General features: G+C 53.2%; 1 protein-coding gene across 1 annotated transcript in view; it reads left to right on the top strand.

The window, feature by feature from the left end:
* The window catches only part of LOC137306668 (immunoglobulin superfamily DCC subclass member 3-like), a 36,833-nt gene that overhangs the window by 2,238 nt on the left and 14,926 nt on the right, over positions 1–19,669 (top strand). Inside the window, exons 2-6 of the mRNA XM_067976012.1 lie at positions 606–787; positions 11,805–12,138; positions 13,959–14,103; positions 16,623–16,753; positions 17,781–17,918. Of these exons, the coding sequence (XP_067832113.1) occupies positions 606–787; positions 11,805–12,138; positions 13,959–14,103; positions 16,623–16,753; positions 17,781–17,918 (930 nt within the window). The remainder of the gene's footprint in view (positions 1–605; positions 788–11,804; positions 12,139–13,958; positions 14,104–16,622; positions 16,754–17,780; positions 17,919–19,669) is intronic.

Genomic DNA, 19,669 nt, shown 5'->3' on the forward strand with positions numbered 1-19,669 from the left:
TGGGGCCCGTCCCCCCGGTGAGAGTCTGCGCCCGTGGGGCCCGTCCCCCCGGTGAGAGTCTGCGCCCGTGGGGCCCGTCCCCCCGGTGAGAGTCTGCGCCCGTGGGGCCCGTCCCCCCGGTGAGAGTCTGCGCCCGTGGGGCCCGTCCCCCCGGTGAGAGTCTGCGCCCGTGGGGCCCGTCCCCCCGGTGAGAGTCTGCGCCCGTGGGGCCCGTCCCCCCGGTGAGAGTCTGCGCCCGTGGGGCCCGTCCCCCCGGTGAGAGTCTGCGCCCGTGGGGCCCGTCCCCCCGGTGAGAATCAGCCCATTCCTGGAAGGGGGGAAGTGAAGGAGCTGTACACAGGACAAAGCAAGTGAAGTGTTTGTTGCGTTATGTTTATATCCAGTTCTTGTGTGTCTCTCTTGTACCACACTGTCCCTTTATATAGAGAGGAGCCCTGCTCGAGGTACTGAAGGTGATCCCCCTCTCCCCCGGCCTGTTGTACCCTTGATCCAGCTCCAGGCACTGAGGGGGGGTGGCCAGCTCTCCAGTTCTCTCCCTCAACATCCAGCACCTCCTCCAAAAGTGAAGTGAATGTGTTTTAAGACTTTAATTAAATTATTTTGAGCCCTTGAATTAACGGAGCCAGTGGAGAGAGCCTCCCAGCAGCTGGAGCTCAGCAACACATTCACAGCCTGTCAGCCCGTACAAAGGGACAGGGAGAGAGTTCAAGAGGGCCCGGCTCCCACTACACCCAAAACATTCGTCAACTTCAGCTCCTGTTTCACAGGATCAGAGTTAACAATCAGAGTGAGCCGGGGATCAGAGTTAACAATCAGAGTGAGCCAGGGATCAGAGTTAACAATCAGAGTGAGCCGGGGATCAGAGTTAACAATCAGAGTGAGCCAGGGATCAGAGTTAACAATCAGAGTGAGCCAGGGATCAGAGTGAGCCGGGGATCAGAGTTAACAATCAGAGTGAGCCGGGGATCAGAGTTAACAATCAGAGTGAGCCGGGGATCAGAGTTAACAATCAGAGTGAGCCGGGGATCAGAGTTAACAATCAGAGTGAGCCGGGGATCAGAGTGAGCCAGGGATCAGAGTTAACAATCAGAGTGAGCCAGGGATCAGAGTGAGCCGGGGATCAGAGTTAACAATCAGAGTGAGCCGGGGATCAGAGTGAGCCAGGGATCAGAGTTAACAATCAGAGTGAGCCAGGGATCAGAGTTAACAATCAGAGTGAGCCGGGGATCAGAGTTAACAATCAGAGTGAGCCGGGGATCAGAGTGAGCCGGGGATCAGAGTTAACAATCAGAGTGAGCCGGGGATCAGAGTTAACAATCAGAGTGAGCCGGGGATCAGAGTGAGCCGGGGATCAGAGTTAACAATCAGAGTGAGCCGGGGATCAGAGTGAGCCAGGGATCAGAGTTAACAATCAGAGTGAGCCGGGGATCAGAGTTAACAATCAGAGTGAGCCAGGGATCAGAGTTAACAATCAGAGTGAGCCGGGGATCAGAGTGAGCCAGGGATCAGAGTTAACAATCAGAGTGAGCCAGGGATCAGAGTTAACAATCAGAGTGAGCCGGGGATCAGAGTTAACAATCAGAGTGAGCCGGGGATCAGAGTGAGCCGGGGATCAGAGTTAACAATCAGAGTGAGCCGGGGATCAGAGTTAACAATCAGAGTGAGCCGGGGATCAGAGTTAACAATCAGAGTGAGCCGGGGATCAGAGTGAGCCAGGGATCAGAGTTAACAATCAGAGTGAGCCAGGGATCAGAGTTAACAATCAGAGTGAGCCGGGGATCAGAGTTAACAATCAGAGTGAGCCAGGGATCAGAGTTAACAATCAGAGTGAGCCGGGGATCAGAGTTAACAATCAGAGTGAGCCAGGGATCAGAGTGAGCCGGGGATCAGAGTGAGCCGGGGATCAGAGTTAACAATCAGAGTGAGCCGGGGATCAGAGTTAACAATCAGAGTGAGCCGGGGATCAGAGTTAACAATCAGAGTGAGCCGGGGATCAGAGTTAACAATCAGAGTGAGCCGGGGATCAGAGTTAACAATCAGAGTGAGCCGGGGATCAGAGTTAACAATCAGAGTGAGCCGGGGATCAGAGTTAACAATCAGAGTGAGCCGGGGATCAGAGTGAGCCGGGGATCAGAGTTAACAATCAGAGTGAGCCAGGGATCAGAGTGAGCCAGCTCAGCGATCAGAGTGAGTCAGTGATCAGAGTGAGTCAGTGATCAGAGTGAGCCAGCTCAGCGATCAGAGTGAGTCAGTGATCAGAGTGAGTCAGTGATCAGAGTGAGTCAGTGATCAGAGTGGGCCAGTGATCAGAGTGAGCCAGCTCAGCTATCAGAGTGAGTCAGTGATCAGAGTGAGTCAGTGATCAGAGTGAGTCAGTGATCAGAGTGAGCCAGCTCAGTGATCAGAGTGAGTCAGTGATCAGAGTGAGCCAGCTCAGTGATCAGAGTGAGCCAGGGATCAGAGTGAGTCAGTGATCAGAGTGAGTCAGTGATCAGAGTGAGTCAGTGATCAGAGTGAGCCAGTGATCAGAGTGAGCCAGCTCAGCGATCAGAGTGAGTCAGTGATCAGAGTGAGTCAGTGATCAGAGTGAGTCAGTGATCAGAGTGAGTCAGTGATCAGAGTGAGCCAGTGATCAGAGTGAGCCAGCTCAGCTATCAGAGTGAGTCAGTGATCAGAGTGAGTCAGTGATCAGAGTGAGCCAGGGATCAGAGTGAACCAGCTCAGTGATCAGAGTGAGTCAGTGATCAGAGTGAGCCAGCTCAGTGATCAGAGTGAGCCAGCTCAGTGATCAGAGTGAGTCAGTGATCAGAGTGAGCCAGTGATCAGAGTGAGCCAGCTCAGTGATCAGAGTGAGTCAGTGATCAGAGTGAGTCAGTGATCAGAGTGAGTCAGTGATCAGAGTGAGCCAGTGATCAGAGTGAGCCAGCTCAGCTATCAGAGTGAGTCAGTGATCAGAGTGAGTCAGTGATCAGAGTGAGTCAGTGATCAGAGTGAGTCAGTGATCAGAGTGAGTCAGGGATCAGAGTGAGCCAGCTCAGTGATCAGAGTGAGTCAGTGATCAGAGTGAGCCAGCTCAGTGATCAGAGTGAGCCAGGGATCAGAGTGAACCAGCTCAGTGATCAGAGTGAGTCAGTGATCAGAGTGAGCCAGCTCAGTGATCAGAGTGAGCCAGCTCAGTGATCAGAGTGAGTCAGTGATCAGAGTGAGCCAGTGATCAGAGTGAGCCAGCTCAGTGATCAGAGTGAGTCAGTGATCAGAGTGAGCCAGCTCAGTGATCAGAGTGAGCCAGCTCAGTGATCAGAGTGAGTCAGTGATCAGAGTGAGCCAGTGATCAGAGTGAGCCAGCTCAGTGATCAGAGTGAGTCAGTGATCAGAGTGAGTCAGTGATCAGAGTGAGTCAGTGATCAGAGTGAGTCAGTGATCAGAGTGAGCCAGTGATCAGAGTGAGCCAGCTCAGCTATCAGAGTGAGTCAGTGATCAGAGTGAGTCAGTGATCAGAGTGAGTCAGTGATCAGAGTGAGCCAGCTCAGTGATCAGAGTGAGTCAGTGATCAGAGTGAGCCAGCTCAGTGATCAGAGTGAGCCAGGGATCAGAGTGAACCAGCTCAGTGATCAGAGTGAGTCAGTGATCAGAGTGAGCCAGCTCAGTGATCAGAGTGAGCCAGCTCAGTGATCAGAGTGAGTCAGTGATCAGAGTGAGCCAGTGATCAGAGTGAGCCAGCTCAGTGATCAGAGTGAGTCAGTGATCAGAGTGAGTCAGTGATCAGAGTGAGTCAGTGATCAGAGTGAGCCAGTGATCAGAGTGAGCCAGCTCAGCTATCAGAGTGAGTCAGTGATCAGAGTGAGTCAGTGATCAGAGTGAGTCAGTGATCAGAGTGAGCCAGCTCAGTGATCAGAGTGAGTCAGTGATCAGAGTGAGCCAGCTCAGTGATCAGAGTGAGCCAGGGATCAGAGTGAACCAGCTCAGTGATCAGAGTGAGTCAGTGATCAGAGTGAGCCAGCTCAGTGATCAGAGTGAGCCAGCTCAGTGATCAGAGTGAGTCAGTGATCAGAGTGAGCCAGTGATCAGAGTGAGCCAGCTCAGTGATCAGAGTGAGTCAGTGATCAGAGTGAGTCAGTGATCAGAGTGAGTCAGTGATCAGAGTGAGCCAGTGATCAGAGTGAGCCAGCTCAGCTATCAGAGTGAGTCAGTGATCAGAGTGAGTCAGTGATCAGAGTGAGCCAGCTCAGCTATCAGAGTGAGTCAGTGATCAGAGTGAGTCAGTGATCAGAGTGAGTCAGTGATCAGAGTGAGCCAGTGATCAGAGTGAGCCAGTGATCAGAGTGAGCCAGCTCAGCTATCAGAGTGAGTCAGTGATCAGAGTGAGTCAGTGATCAGAGTGAGCCAGCTCAGTGATCAGAGTGAGTCAGTGATCAGAGTGAGCCAGCTCAGTGATCAGAGTGAGCCAGGGATCAGAGTGAACCAGCTCAGTGATCAGAGTGAGTCAGTGATCAGAGTGAGCCAGCTCAGTGATCAGAGTGAGCCAGCTCAGTGATCAGAGTGAGTCAGTGATCAGAGTGAGCCAGTGATCAGAGTGAGCCAGCTCAGTGATCAGAGTGAGTCAGTGATCAGAGTGAGTCAGTGATCAGAGTGAGTCAGTGATCAGAGTGAGCCAGTGATCAGAGTGAGCCAGCTCAGCTATCAGAGTGAGTCAGTGATCAGAGTGAGTCAGTGATCAGAGTGAGTCAGTGATCAGAGTGAGCCAGCTCAGCTATCAGAGTGAGTCAGTGATCAGAGTGAGTCAGTGATCAGAGTGAGCCAGCTCAGTGATCAGAGTGAGCCAGCTCAGTGATCAGAGTGAGTCAGTGATCAGAGTGAGCCAGTGATCAGAGTGAGCCAGCTCAGTGATCAGAGTGAGCCAGCTCAGTGATCAGAGTGAGTCAGTGATCAGAGTGAGCCAGCTCAGTGATCAGAGTGAGTCAGTGATCAGAGTGAGCCAGCTCAGTGATCAGAGTGAGCCAGCTCAGTGATCAGAGTGAGTCAGTGATCAGAGTGAGTCAGTGATCAGAGTGAGTCAGTGATCAGAGTGAGTCAGTGATCAGAGTGAGTCAGTGATCAGAGTGAGCCAGCTCAGCGATCAGAGTGAGTCAGTGATCAGAGTGAGTCAGTGATCAGAGTGAGTCAGTGATCAGAGTGAGCCAGTGATCAGAGTGAGCCAGCTCAGCTATCAGTGATCAGAGTGAGTCAGTGATCAGAGTGAGCCAGTGATCAGAGTGAGCCAGTGATCAGAGTGAGCCAGCTCAGCTATCAGTGAGTCAGTGATCAGAGTGAGTCAGTGATCAGAGTGAGTCAGTGATCAGAGGTCACTGTGATATCCAGTCTGTTTGTTTGTTGTGGTTCACTCCCCTTCACTCCTGAAGGTGTTAAGTTTCACACCCGTCACTTCCCCTCTGATACCTCCACCAAGTGTGAGCATAGACAGTGAGTGTTGGCAGGCTATTCGTTCATAGGAAGCATCACAACCGAGTCCAATCCTGTTCTCACCTGAGTGTGACAGTGAGGGGTACACGGGAGTGTTTTTTTTAATTCGTTCACGGGACGTGGGCGTCGCTGGCGAGGCCAGCATTTATTGCCCATCCCTAATTGCACTTGAGAAGGTGGTGGTGAGCCGCCTTCTTGAACCGCTGCAGTCCGTGTGGTGACGGTTCTCCCACAGTGCTGTTAGGAAGGGAGTTCCAGGATTTTGACCCAGCGACGATGAAGGAACGGCGATATATTTCCAAGTCGGGATGGTGTGTGACTCGGAGGGGAATATGCAGGTGGTGTTGTTCCCATGCGCCTGCTGCTCTTGTCCTTCTAGGTGGTAGAGGTCGCGGGTTTGGGAGGTGCTGTCGAAGAAGCCTTGGCGAGTTGCTGCAGTGCATCCTGTGGATGGTGCACACTGCAGCCACGGTGCGCCGGTGGTGAAGGGAGTGAATGTTTAGGGTGGTGGATGGGGTGCCAATCAAGCGGGTTGCTTTGTCCTGGATGGTGTCGAGCTTCTTGAGTGTTGTTGGAGCTGCACTCATCCAGGCAAGTGGAGAGTATTCCATCACACTCCTGACTTGTGCCTTGTAGATGGTGGAAAGGCTTTGGGGAGTCAGGAGGTGAGTCACTCGCCGCAGAATACCCAGCCTCTAACCTGCTCTCGTAGCCACAGTATTTATATGGCTGGTCCAGTTAAGTTTCTGGTCAATGGTGACCCCCAGGATGTTGATGGTGGGGGATTCGGCGATGGTAATACCGTTGAATGTCAAGGGGAGGTGGTTAGACACTCTCTTGTTGGAGATGGTCATTGCCTGGCACTTATCTGGCACGAATGTTACTTGCCACTTATGAGCCCAAGCCTGGCTGTTGTCCAGGTCTTGCTGCATGCGGGCTCGGACTGCTTCATTATTTGAGGGGTTGCGAATGGAACTGAACACTGTGCAGTCATCAGCGAACATCCCCATTTCTGACTTTATGATGGAGGGAAGGTCATTGATGAAGCAGCTGAAGATGGTTGGGCCTAGGACACTGCCCTGAGGAACTCCTGCAGCAATGTCCTGGGGCTGAGATGATTGGCCTCCAACAACCACTACCATCTTCCTTTGTGTTAGGTATGACTCCAGCCACTGGAGAGTTTTCCCCCTGATTCCCATTGACTTCAATTTTACTAGGACTCCTTGGTGCCACACTCGGTCAAATGCTTGATGTGAGGGCGAGGGGTCGGTGTGGGGGTGAGGGCGAGGGGTCGGTGAGGGCGAGGGGTCGGTGTGAGGGCGAGGGGTCGGTGAGGGCGAGGGGTCGGTGTGGGGGCGAGGGGTCGGTGAGGGTGAGGGGTCGGTGAGGGCGAGGGGTCGGTGAGGGCGAGGGGTCGGTGTGAGGGCGAGGGGTCGGTGAGGGCGAGGGGTCGGTGTGAGGGCGAGGGGTCGGTGTGAGGGCGAGGGGTCGGTGGGGGCGAGGGGTCGGTGTGAGGGCGAGGGGTCGGTGTGAGGGCGAGGGGTCGGTGAGGGCGAGGGGTCGGTGAGGGCGAGGGGTCGGTGAGGGCGAGGGGTCGGTGAGGGCGAGGGGTCGGTGGGGGCGAGGGGTCGATGGGGGCGTGAGGGCGAGGGGTCGGCGCGAGGGCGAGGGGTCGGCGCGAGGGCGAGGGGTCGGCGTGAGGGCGAGGGGTCGGCGGGAGCGTGAGGGCGAGGGGTCGGCGTGAGGGCGAGGGGTCGGCGCGAGGGCGAGGGGTCAGTGTGGGAGTGTTGAGGTCTCACCGTCTCTTGGTGCCGGTGGGTAAAATCTCCAGCTGTGAATCAGTGAGTTTATGGGAATGGTGTGTGTGTGTTGACTGGACGTTGTGTAGTGAAGCTTTGACCTTTCTCTGACGATCTGAGTGTTTCCAGGGCCATTAGACGAAGGTGCAGCTGATCTCTGCCTCATGTTCCTGTCCCCTACAGCTCAGGGCCAAGGCTGACCTGGGTTTGGGAGCAAGAGTCAGCTCTGCGTGGGTGAGGTGAGCAGACGGAGCTGCTCGTCCCCGGGATAATCTAATCCTTCATCAGAAAGTAGGACAGGGAAGAGGAATGAAAGAAGGGATTGGGACTGACGGGGGAGGGGGTCCTGGGAACGTCCCCCTTGTCCTGTGGTGTGGGCAGATGGATTCCTGGGCAAGTCGGGCCTGTCTGACTTGCCCTGACCCCCTGCATTGTCCTCGCTCCCAGCAATCACATCACGCCCAAGCCCAGTCCGATCACAGGCGTGGCCCGCTGCAGGCCTCCGCCGCCATGGAGCTGTGACAGAGCCATCAATCACCCTCCCCAGGGTGTCGGGGAGAAGTCACCCCCTCCCACATTGTTCAACAGGCAACTCTTGGACCACAAGAGAGTTCAAAACAAAAAGACCCGTCACCACCAAAGCTGATTGAGGCAGGAGATCGGTGAAGGAACTTTTACATTGCTGAGTGAGACAGTGAAATAAATCACACTAGGACTGGTATCGAGTCCCCCTCCCCTGACTCTCACTGGGGTACAACTTCCACAGACCCTGACCTCTGCTACCTCAACTGCCATCTCCTCACCTGAGCTGTACACCAGGAGCCCAGGTCTGTGATCAGGACCTGTGACGGGACAGTGTAGAGGGAGCTTTACTCTGTATCTAACCCTGTACCTGCCCTGGGAGTGTTTGACGGGACAGTGTAGAGGGAGCTTTACTCTGTATCTAACCCTGTACCTGCCCTGGGAGTGTTTGATGGGACAGTGTGGAGGGAGCTTTACTCTGTATCTAACCCTGTACCTGCCCTGGGAGTGTTTGATGGGACAGTGTAGAGGGAGCTTTACTCTGTATCTAACCCTGTACCTGCCCTGGGAGTGTTTGATGGGACAGTGTAGAGGGAGCTTTACTCTGTATCTAACCCTGTACCTGCCCTGGGAGTGTTTGATGGGACAGTGTAGAGGGAGCTTTACTCTGTATCTAACCCTGTACCTGCCCTGGGAGTGTTTGATGGGACAGTGTAGAGGGAGCTTTACTCTGTATCTAACCCTGTACCTGACCCTGGGAGTGTTTGATGGGACAGTGTCGAGGGAGCTTTACTCTGTATCTAACCCTGTACCTGCCCTGGGAGTGTTTGATGGGACAGTGTAGAGGGAGCTTTACTCTGTATCTAACCCTGTACCTGACCCTGGGAGTGTTTGATGGGACAGTGTAGAGGGAGCTTTACTCTGTATCTAACCCTGTACCTGCCCTGGGAGTGTTTGATGGGACAGTGTAGAGGGAGCTTTAGAGTCATAGAGTTATAGAGTCATAGAGTTATACAGCACGGATAGAGGCCCTTCGGCCCATCGTGTCCGCGCCGGCCATCAGCCCTGTCTACTCTAATCCCATATTCCAGCATTTGGTCCGTAGCCTTGTATGCTATGGCATTTCAAGTGCTCATCCAAATGCTTCTTGAATGTTGTGAGGGTTCCTGCCTCCACAACCCTTTCAGGCAGTGAGTTCCAGACTCCAACCACCCTCTGGGTGAAAAAGTTCTTTCTCAAATCCCCTCTAAACCTCCCGCCTTTTACCTTGAATCTATGTCCCCTTGTTATAGAACCCTCAACGAAGGGAAAAAGCTCCTTAGTATCCATCCTATCTGTGCCCCTCATAATTTTGTACACCTCAATCATGTCCCCCCTCAGCCTCCTCTGCTCCAAGGAAAACAAATCCAATCTTCCCAGTCTCTCTTCATAGCTGAAGCGCTCCAGCCCTGGTAACATCCTGGTGAATCTCCTCTGCACCCTCTCCAAAGCGATCACATCCTTCCTGTAGTGTGGCGACCAGAACTGCACACAGTACTCCAGCTGTGGCCTAACCAGTGTTTTATACAGCTCCATCATAACCTCCTTGCTCTTATATTCTATGCCTCGGCTAATAAAGGCAAGTATCCCATATGCCTTCTTTACCACCTTATCTACCTGTTCCGCCGCCTTCAGGGATCTGTGAACTTGCACACCAAGATCCCTCTGACCCTCTGTCTTGCCTAGGGTCCTCCCATTCATTGTGTATTCCCTTGCCTTGTTAGTCCCTCCAAAGTGCATCACCTCGCACTTTTCCGGGTTAAATTCCATTTGCCACTGTTCCGCCCATCTGACCAACCCATCTATATCGTCCTGCAGACTGAGGCTATCCTCCTCGCTATTTACCACCCTACCAATTTTTGTATCATAAGCGAACTTACTGATCATACCTTTTACATTCATATCCAAGTCATTAATGTAGACCACAAACAGCAAGGGACCCAGCACCGATCCCTGTGGTACCCCACTGGCCACAGTGTATCTAACCCTGTACCTGCCCTGGGAGTGTTTGATGGGACAGTGTAGAGGGAGCTTTACTCTGTATCTAACCCTGTACCTGCCCTGGGAGTGTTTGATGGGACAGTGTAGAGGGAGCTTTACTCTGTATCTAACCCTGTACCTGCCCTGGGAGTGTTTGATGGGACAGTGTAGAGGGAGCTTTACTCTGTATCTAACCCTGTACCTGTCCTGGGAGTGTTTCATGGGACAGTGGAGAGGGAGCTTTACTCTGTATCTAACCCTGTACCTGTCCTGGGAGTGTTTGATGGGACAGTGTAGAGGGAGCTTTACTCTGTATCTAACCCTGTACCTGCCCTGGGAGTGTTTGATGGGACAGTGTAGAGGGAGCTTTACTCTGTATCTAACCCTGTACCTGTCCTGGGAGTGTTTGATGGGACAGTGTAGAGGGAGCTTTACTCTGTATCTAACCCTGTACCTGTCCTGGGAGTGTTTGATGGGACAGTGTAGAGGGAGCTTTACTCTGTATCTAACCCGTGCTGTACCTGCCCTGGGAGTGTTTGATGGGACAGTGTAGAGGGAGCTTTACTCTGTATCTAACCCGTGCTGTACCTGCCCTGGGACTGTTTGATGGGACAGTGTAGAGGGAGCTTTACTCTGTATCTAACCCTGTACCTGCCCTGGGAGTGTTTGATGGGACAGTGTAGAGGGAGCTTTACTCTGTATCTAACCCTGTACCTGTCCTGGGAGTGTTTGATGGGACAGTGTAGAGGGAGCTTTACTCTGTATCTAACCCGTGCTGTACCTGCCCTGGGAGTGTTTGATGGGACAGTGTAGAGGGAGCTTTACTCTGTATCTAACCCGTGCTGTACCTGCCCTGGGACTGTTTGATGGGACAGTGTAGAGGGAGCTTTACTCTGTATCTAACCCTGTACCTGCCCTGGGAGTGTTTGATGGGACAGTGTAGAGGGAGCTTTACTCTGTATCTAACCCTGTACCTGTCCTGGGGGTGTTTGATGGGACAGTGTACATGGGCTGTGGAAGGAACAGGTTCGATGGACTGACTGGCCTGAGGAAATAGTTTATTTGTATCGACTCAAATCCCTTTATCATTTTAAACACTGCGATCAAATTACCCCTCAACTGTACAAACTCGAGGGAATACAAGCCCAGTCTGTGCGACCTCTCCTCATAATTTAACCCTTTTAGCCCCGGTATCATTCTGGTGAATCTGCACTGCACCTCCTCCAAGGCCAATATATCCTTCCTGAGGTGCGGTGCCCAGAACTGGACACAGTACTCCAGTTGTGGCCGAATCAGTGTTTTATAAAGGTTCATCATGACTTCCATACTTTTGTACTCTATGCCTCTATTCATAAAGCCCAGGATCCTGTATGCTTTTTAACCGCTTTCTCAACCTGCCCTGCCACCTTCAACGAATTGTGCACATATACCCCCAGAACTCTCTGTTCCTGTACTCCTTTTAGAATTATGCCCTCCATTTTATATTGCCTCTCCTCGTTCTTCCTACCGAAATGTATCACTTTGCATTTTTCTGCATTAAATTTCATCTGCCACGTGTCCTCCCATGCCACCAGCCTGTCTATATCCTCTTGAAGTCCATCACTATCCTCCTCATTTTTTACTACCCTTCCAAGTTTTGTGTCATCTGCAAGTTTTGAAATTGTGCTCTGTACACCCAAGTCCAAGTCATTAATATATATCAAGAAAAGCAGTGGTCCCAGCATCGACCCCTGGGGAACACCATTGTACACCTGCCTTCAGTCAGAAAAACAACCTTCCACCACTACTCTGTGTTTCTTGTCTCTTAGCCAATTCTGTATCCATGTTGCTGCTGCCCCCTTCATTCCATGGGCTTCAATCATGACGATAAGCCTACCATGCGGCACTTTATCAAACGCCTTTTGGAAGTCCATACACACCACCACATCAACTCCATTGGCCTCATCTATCCTCTCTGTTACCTCATCAAAAAATTCTATCGGGTTAGTCACTGTTTGACTGAAGTATAACCTTCTTCTGTTTGTTGTCACAGATCGAGGGCTGTTGTCTGAGCTGTCCTTTGTGGAGCAGCCGAGTGATGTGACAGCAGTGAGAGACCGAGCCCTGATACTGAACTGTCAGGTGGAAGGGGTTCAGCCCATCACCATCACCTGGAGGAAAGATGGGTGGACGCTGCGAGGGGGACATCGTGTCTCACTGCTGAACAACGGCTCCCTCTGCATCAGGAACTTCCAGAAGAAGAAGGAAAACAACGAGTCTGACTCTGGCGAGTACGACTGCACCGCACAGAACCGTTTCGGTCTGTTACTGAGCCGTAAGGCCAGAGTACAAGTGGCAAGTACGTAAATATACTCAGTCCATCACCGCATCACCTTCCACTGGAACCCGTGTTCATAGGGGCGGGGAGGGGCAGGGGGGGTACGGGGAGCGAGGAGGGGCGGGGGGGGTACGGGGAGCGAGGAGGGGTACAGGGAGGGGTAGGGGTACGGAGAGGGGCGGGGAGCGGGGAGGGGCAGGGAGCGGGGAGGGGCAGGGAGCGGGGAGGGGCAGGGAGCGGGGAGGGGCAGGGGGGTACGGGGAGGGGCACGGAGCGAGGAGGGGTACAGTACAGGGAGGGGGAGGGGTATGGGGAGAGGGGGGGTACGGGGAGAGGGGGGTACGGGGAGAGGGGGGGTACGGGGAGAGGGGGGGGTACGGGGAGAGGGGGGGGGTACGGGGAGAGGGGGGGTACGGGGAGAGGGGGGGTACGGGGAGAGGGGTGGTACGGGGAGAGGGGGGGTACGGGGAGAGGGGGGGTACGGGGAGAGGGGGGGTACGGGGAGAGGGTGGGGTACGGGGAGATTAGATAGGGGTTTGAAGGAAAGGGGGATGAAGGGATTGGGGAACAGGGCAGGGACATGGGGTTAGGATACTGCTCGTTTGGAGGATAAACACCAACACTTCTGGATGGGCCAAATGGCCTGTTTCTGTGTCATTCCAAGGGGTAGGATTTCTGTGGGGCTTCCGGTCTCCCACCATGACTTTGGGGTTTCGACCAAATTCATGGTGGGAGGTCAGGAGAACCCCTAGATATTACTGGCAGGTGTTCTCGCTCTCTCTCTCTCTCTCTATCCCTCTCTCTCTCTATCCCTCTCTCTCTCTCTCCCTCTCTCTCTCTATCCCTCTCTCTCTCTCCCTCTCTCTCTCTATCCCTCTCTCTCTCTATCCCTCTCTCCCTCTATCCCTCTCTCTCTCTATCCCTCTCTCTCTCTCTCCCTCTCTCTCTCTATCCCTCTCTCTCTCTATCCCTCTCTATCCCTCTCTCCCTCTATCCCTCTCTCTCTCTATCCCTCTCTCTCTCTATCCCTCTCTCTCTCTATCCCTCTCTGTGCCTCTATCTCTACCTTTCTATCTCCCTCTCTTTGTTTCCCTCTATTTCCTGCACTCTGCCTGTCTTTATCTCCTTTTTTCCCTCGTTCTTTCCATCTGTCTCTCTATCCCTCATCCTCCTATCTCTCTTCCACTCTCATACTGTCTATCCATGTCCATCTCTTTTTCTGTCTGTTTCTCCTATCTCTCTATCTCTCTCCCTCCCTGTCTATCTCTCTCTCTCTGTCTCACTTTCTTTCACTTTATTTCCCTCACTCGACCCATCTCCAACTCCCTTTATCTCTGTTCACCATTCTGTTTCTCTCTTCCATCTGACTATCTCACCCTCTCCCATCGTCCATCTATCTCCCACCCGTTCTCTGTTTCTCTCCCCCTTTCTCTCTCTCTCTAACATTCTCCCATCCTTCCCCGGTCTGCCTCCCTCTCTCTCCCTCTCTTTCTCTCTCCCTCTCGCTCTCTCTCTCTCTTTCTCTCTCCCTCTCTTTCTCTCTCCCTCTCTTTCTCTCTCTCTGTCTTTCTCCCTCCCTCTCTCTGTCTTTCTCTTTCTCTCTCCCTCTCTCTCTCTCTCTTTCTCTCTCCCTCTCTCTCTCTCTCTTTCTCTCTCCCTCTCTCTGTCTTTCTCTCTCTCTCTCCCTCTCTTTCTCTCTCCCTCTCTCTCCCTCTCCCTCTCTCTCCCTCTCTTTCTGTATCAATGTGACACTCTCTGCCCTGTCTGAAATGTGCTGTATTGAAATGTTTGTGAATTTGCCGAGTGTTATCTGATAATGACCCTCCTTGTTCCCCACCCAGCCCTGCCTCGATTCCACACCCACCCACAGTCCATGGAGGTCCAGCTAGGTGGAGTGGCCCGATTCCAGTGTCAGATCTATGGTGTGCCCAGAGCCACAATAACATGGGAGCTCAACCGTGTCCCCCTGAACATGGATGACACCAGGTGAATTACGACCGACTCATAGATCGCTCTCTATTAGTCACTCACCCATGGTACCACACTCAGGAAGTCTAGCCCAGGAGCAGTCCTCAGGTGAAGCGGGGTTAGAGGGCAGGGGGTAACTGGCCATGGGGTCATACAGAGGTAACTCAGTCCCCATTTTAAAGTCGTACATTCTGTCCTCTTTGTATTTTCATTATAAAATCCTGTGTCCACATTCATAGGGACAGGAGGAGGCCATTCAGCCCCTCGTGTCTGTTCTACCATTCAATTAGATCATGGCTGATCTGTATCTTAACTCCATCTATCCGCCTTGGTTCTGTAATCCTTAATCCCCTCGCCTAACAAAAATCTATCAATCTCAGTTTTGATCATTTCCAATTGACCCCCAGTCTCAGCAGCTTTTTGGGGGAGAGAGTTCCAGATTCCCACTCCCCTTTGTGTGAAGAAATGCTTCCTGACATCACCCCTGAACGGCCTGGCTCTAATTTTAAGGTTCTGCCCCCTTGTTCTGGACTCTCTCCCACCAGAGGAAGTAGTTTCTCTCTATCGACCCTATCGAATCCTTTAATCATCTTAAACACCTCGATCAGATCACCCCTTAATCATCAATATTCGAGGGAATACAAGCCTAATCTGTGCGACCTCTCCTCATAATTTAACCCTTTTAGCCCCGGTATCATTCTGGTGAATCTGCACTGCACCCCCTTATAATGGAAACTGCCTATGTAAACTTGTCATGCTGTAATTACACCCTTCTGCCAGAGGTGGCACTGCAACTTCCCCCAAGAGGGTGTAATTACAGCGTGACAGTTTACATAGGCCGTGTCCATTGTGAATGGAGACGTTAGAGTTTATAATGATATAGTTGAGAGGAAGTGGATGCAGGTGTAAGATCTTTAGTGTGTTGTAGGTAGAAACATGTTTCTATGAGTTTATATAATCCCTGTGAGACTTGGGCGAGAGACACACAGCCACTCTCGGGCTCCTGTTGTAGCCGGTTACACAGGGGCATCAGTGGGACCCTGCGACGAGGCCAGCTCCCCATTCTAACCTTGGTACTTTTATAGATTTTATTTCTTTTCATACACTACGTCAGCCTTGCCTCAGTGGGTATCTCTTCCCCCCTCAGAGTCAGAGGGTCGTGGGTTCGAGCCCCGCTCCAGAGACTTGAGCCCATAATCCAGGCTTATACTCCAGCGCAGTACTGAGGGAGTGCCGCACTGTCGGAGGGTCAGCACTGAGGGAGCGCCGCACTGTCGGAGGGTCAGTACTGAGGGAGCGCCGCACTGTCGGAGGGTCAGTACTGAGGGAGCGCCGCACTGTCGGAGGGTCAGTACTGAGGGAGCGCCGCACTGTCGGACGGTCAGTACTGAGGGAGTGTCGGAGGGTCGGTACTGAGGGAGCGCCGCACTGTCGGAGGGTCGGTGCTGAGGGAGCGCCGCACTGTCGGAGGGTCAGTGCTGAGGGAGCGCCGCACTGTCGGAGGGTCGGTACTGAGGGAGCGCCGCACTGTCGGAGGGTCGGTGCTGAGGGAGCGCCGCACTGTCGGAGGGTCGGTACTGAGGGAGCGCCGCACTGTCGGAGGGTCAGTACTGAGGGAGCGCCGCACTGTCGGAGGGTCGGTACTGAGGGAGCGCCGCACTGTCGGAGGGTCAGTACTGAGGGAGTGCCGCACTGTCGGAGGGGCGGTACTGAGGGAGCGCCGCACTGTTGGAGGTGTCATCTTTCTGATGAGACGTTAAACCGAGGCCCCGTCTGCCCCCTCAGGTGGATGTAAAAAATCCCAGGGCCACTATTTCGAAGAAGAGCAGGGGGAGTTCTCCCCGGGGGCCTGGACAATATTTATCCCTCAACCAACATCACTAAAAAAACCAGATGATCTGGTCATTTCTCACACTGCTGTTTGTGGGATCTTGCTGTGTGAAAATCAGCTCCTTCCCTACATTACAACAGTGATTACTTGTCAAAAGTATTTCATTGTCTGGAAAGCGCTTTGGGACGTCCTGAGGTTGTGAAAGGCCAATAGAAATGTACGTTTTTTTTGTGTTCTTGTTTCTTAAGATCTAATTCTCCCCTCCCCTGGGTGGAGGGGCCTGAAATTCCAGTGACTGGGCTCCTCCAGGTGGAACTGCAGCCGAACAGGGCCGAGAGGCAGTGGCAGACCCCCATCCTGAAGCCCAGGGACTGGGCCATGTCCACACACAGCCCTCCCTCTGTCGGAGAAACTGTTTCCTCTGGTGGGGGAGAATCACGAATGAGGGGACATTGTCTTAAAATTAGAGCCAGGCCGCTCTGACTCAGAGACGAGAGTGTTATCACTGAGCCAGGGCTGGCACTGACTGGGGATGGAGCCAGGGACCGTCCTGCCCTGTATGGCTCAGTTCCACATCTAACTAAACAATGACCCTCTGAATTATGTCTTCAAGCAAAGGGTGACTGGCTGCAGGACAACTCGCAGGTTATTTGTGACACAGTGAAAGCTCTGTGGCCGGGCTGACTGGCTGTGCTTTTGTTTCCAGGTATACTCTGCTCCCGACCGGTGTACTGCAGATCACCAGAGTACGGCAGCAGGATCTGGGCTCTTATCGCTGTGTAGCCGTCAACATCGCAAACACTAGAGCCAGTCAGGAGGCTTCGCTGAGTCAGTCAGGTCCGTATCATAGCCTGAGAGACCATCGTCATCACCATCGTCATCACCATCGTCAATCAGTATCTTCATCAATATCATCATCAATATCATCATCAATATCATCATCAGTATCTTCATCAGTATCATCATCATCAGTATCTTCCATCAGTATCTTCCATCAGTATCTTCCATCAGTATCTTCATCAATATCATCATCAATATCATCATCAGTATCTTCATCAATATCATCATCAATATCATCATCAGTATCTTCATCAGTATCTTCATCAGTATCTTCCATCAGTATCTTCCATCAATATCATCATCAATATCATCATCAATATCATCATCAGTATCTTCATCAATATCTTCATCAATATCATCATCAGTATCATCAATATCTTCATCAGTATCGTCATCATTATCTTCCATCAATATCTTCATCAATATCATCATCAGTATCATCAATATCTTCATCAGTATCGTCATCATTATCTTCCATCAGTATCTTCCATCAGTATCTTCATCAATATCATCATCAGTATCTTCATCAGTATCATCATCAGTATCTTCATCAATATCTTCATCAGTATCGTCATCATTATCTTCCATCAATATCTTCATCAATATCATCATCAGTATCATCAATATCATCATCAGTATCTTCATCAATATCTTCATCAGTATCTTCATCAATATCTTCATCAGTATCATCATCATTATCTTCCATCAGTATCTTCATCAATATCATCATCAATATCTTCATCAGTATCTTCATCAATATCATCATCAGTATCATCAATATCATCATCAGTATCTTCATCAATATCTTCATCAGTATCGTCATCATTATCTTCCATCAGTATAATCATCAATATCTTCATCAATATCATCATCAATATCTCCATCAATATCATCATCAGTATCTTCATCAATATCATCAATATTAACTTCACCATCATCAACCCTCTGAGTTTTATGGGATCAAGGCCCATGTTTTTTCTGACCGGGAGAGTGTGACTGGAGTTAATGTTGTTTCCTTCCCCAGTCTGGTCTCCGCGGGCTGACCAGGAGCCTGTGATCCTGTCGGGGCCCCAGAACCTGACGCTCACCATCCACCAGACTGCCATATTGGAATGCATCGCGACGGGAAATCCCAAGCCCATCGTATCATGGAGCCGCCTCGGTGAGTCGTGTACACGGGGTTAGAGAGCGGAGAGAGACCTCGGTGAGTCATGTACACGGGGTTAGAGAGCGGAGAGAGACCTCGGTGAGTCGTGTACACGGGGTTAGAGAGCGGAGAGAGACCTCGGTGAGTCATGTACACGGGGTTAGAGAGTGGAGAGAGACCTCGGTGAGTCATGTACACGGGGTTAGAGAGCGGAGAGAGACCTCGGTGAGTCGTGTACACGGGGTTAGAGAGCGGAGAGAGACCTCGGTGAGTCATGTACACGGGGTTAGAGAGTGGAGAGAGACCTCGGTGAGTCATATACACGGGGTTAGAGAGTGGAGAGAGACCTCGGTGAGTCGTGTACACGGGGTTAGAGAGGGGAGAGAGACCTCGGTGAGTCGTGTACACGGGGTTAGAGAGGGGAGAGAGACCTCGGTGAGTCGTGTACACGGGGTTAGAGAGGGGAGAGAGACCTCGGTGAGTCGTGTACACGGGGTTAGAGAGTGGAGAGAGACCTCGGTGAGTCGTGTACACAGGGTTAGAGAGTGGAGAGAGACCTCGGTGAGTCGTGTACACGGGGTTAGAGAGTGGAGAGAGACCTCGGTGAGTCGTGTACACGGGGTTAGAGAGTGGAGAGAGACCTCGGTGAGTCGTGTACACGGGGTTAGAGTGGAGAGAGACCTCGGTGAGTCGTGTACACGGGGTTAGAGAGTGGAGAGAGACCTCGGTGAGTCGTGTACACAGGGTTAGAGAGTGGAGAGAGACCTCGGTGAGTCGTGTACACGGGGTTAGAGTGGAGAGAGACCTCGGTGAGTCGTGTACACAGGGTTAGAGAGTGGAGAGAGACCTCGGTGAGTCATGTACACGGGGTTAGAGAGTGGAGAGAGACCTCGGTGAGTCGTGTACACGGGGTTAGAGTGGAGAGAGACCTTGGTGAGTCATGTACACGGGGTTAGAGAGTGGAGAGAGACCTCGGTGAGTCGTGTACACAAGGTTAGAGAGCGGAGAGAGACCTCGGTGAGGGCCGTAACCACAAACCTCGGGGTACGTGTATCACAGGGCGGGGGGTAACAGGCTGAAGGACGGCAGAGACAGACTCAGTAATCTGCAGCTGGACTCTGGCTCCTGTTTCCCACTGCACCAGTCTGGGAGCAACAAAGATTACAGTCAAACTGCAAGATCCCAAACAAGATCGACACTGTCGGACTGGCTCCCGTCCTCCCCGCGACCCGGGCTCCCGTCCTCCGCGCGACCCGGGCTCCCGTCCTCCGCGCGACCCGGGCTCCCGTCCTCCCCGCGACCCGGGCTCCCGTCCTCCGCGCGACCCGGGCTCCCGTCCTCCCCGCGACCCACTCCCGTCCTCCGCGCGACCCAGGCTCCCGTCCTCCGCGCGACCCGGGCTCCCGTCCTCCCCGCGACCCGGGCTCCCGTCCTCCGCGCGACCCGGGCTCCCGTCCTCCCCGCGACCCGGGCTCCCGTCCTCCCCGCGACCCGGGCTCCCGTCCTCCCCGCGACCCGGGCTCCCGTCCTCCCCGCGACCCGGGCTCCCGTCCTCCCCGCGACCCGGGCTCCCGCCCTCCCCGCGACCCGGGCTCCCGCCCTCCCCGCGACCCGGGCTCCCGTCCTCCCCGCGACCCGGGCTCCCGCCCTCCCCGCGACCCGGGCTCCCGCCCTCCCCCCGACCCGGGCTCCCGTCCTCCCCGCGACCCGGGCTCCCGTCCTCCCCGCGACACGGGCTCCCGTCCTCCCCGCGACACGGGCTCCCG

This window comes from Heptranchias perlo, chromosome 44, assembly GCF_035084215.1.
Source record: "Heptranchias perlo isolate sHepPer1 chromosome 44, sHepPer1.hap1, whole genome shotgun sequence".
NCBI lineage: Eukaryota > Metazoa > Chordata > Chondrichthyes > Hexanchiformes > Hexanchidae > Heptranchias > Heptranchias perlo.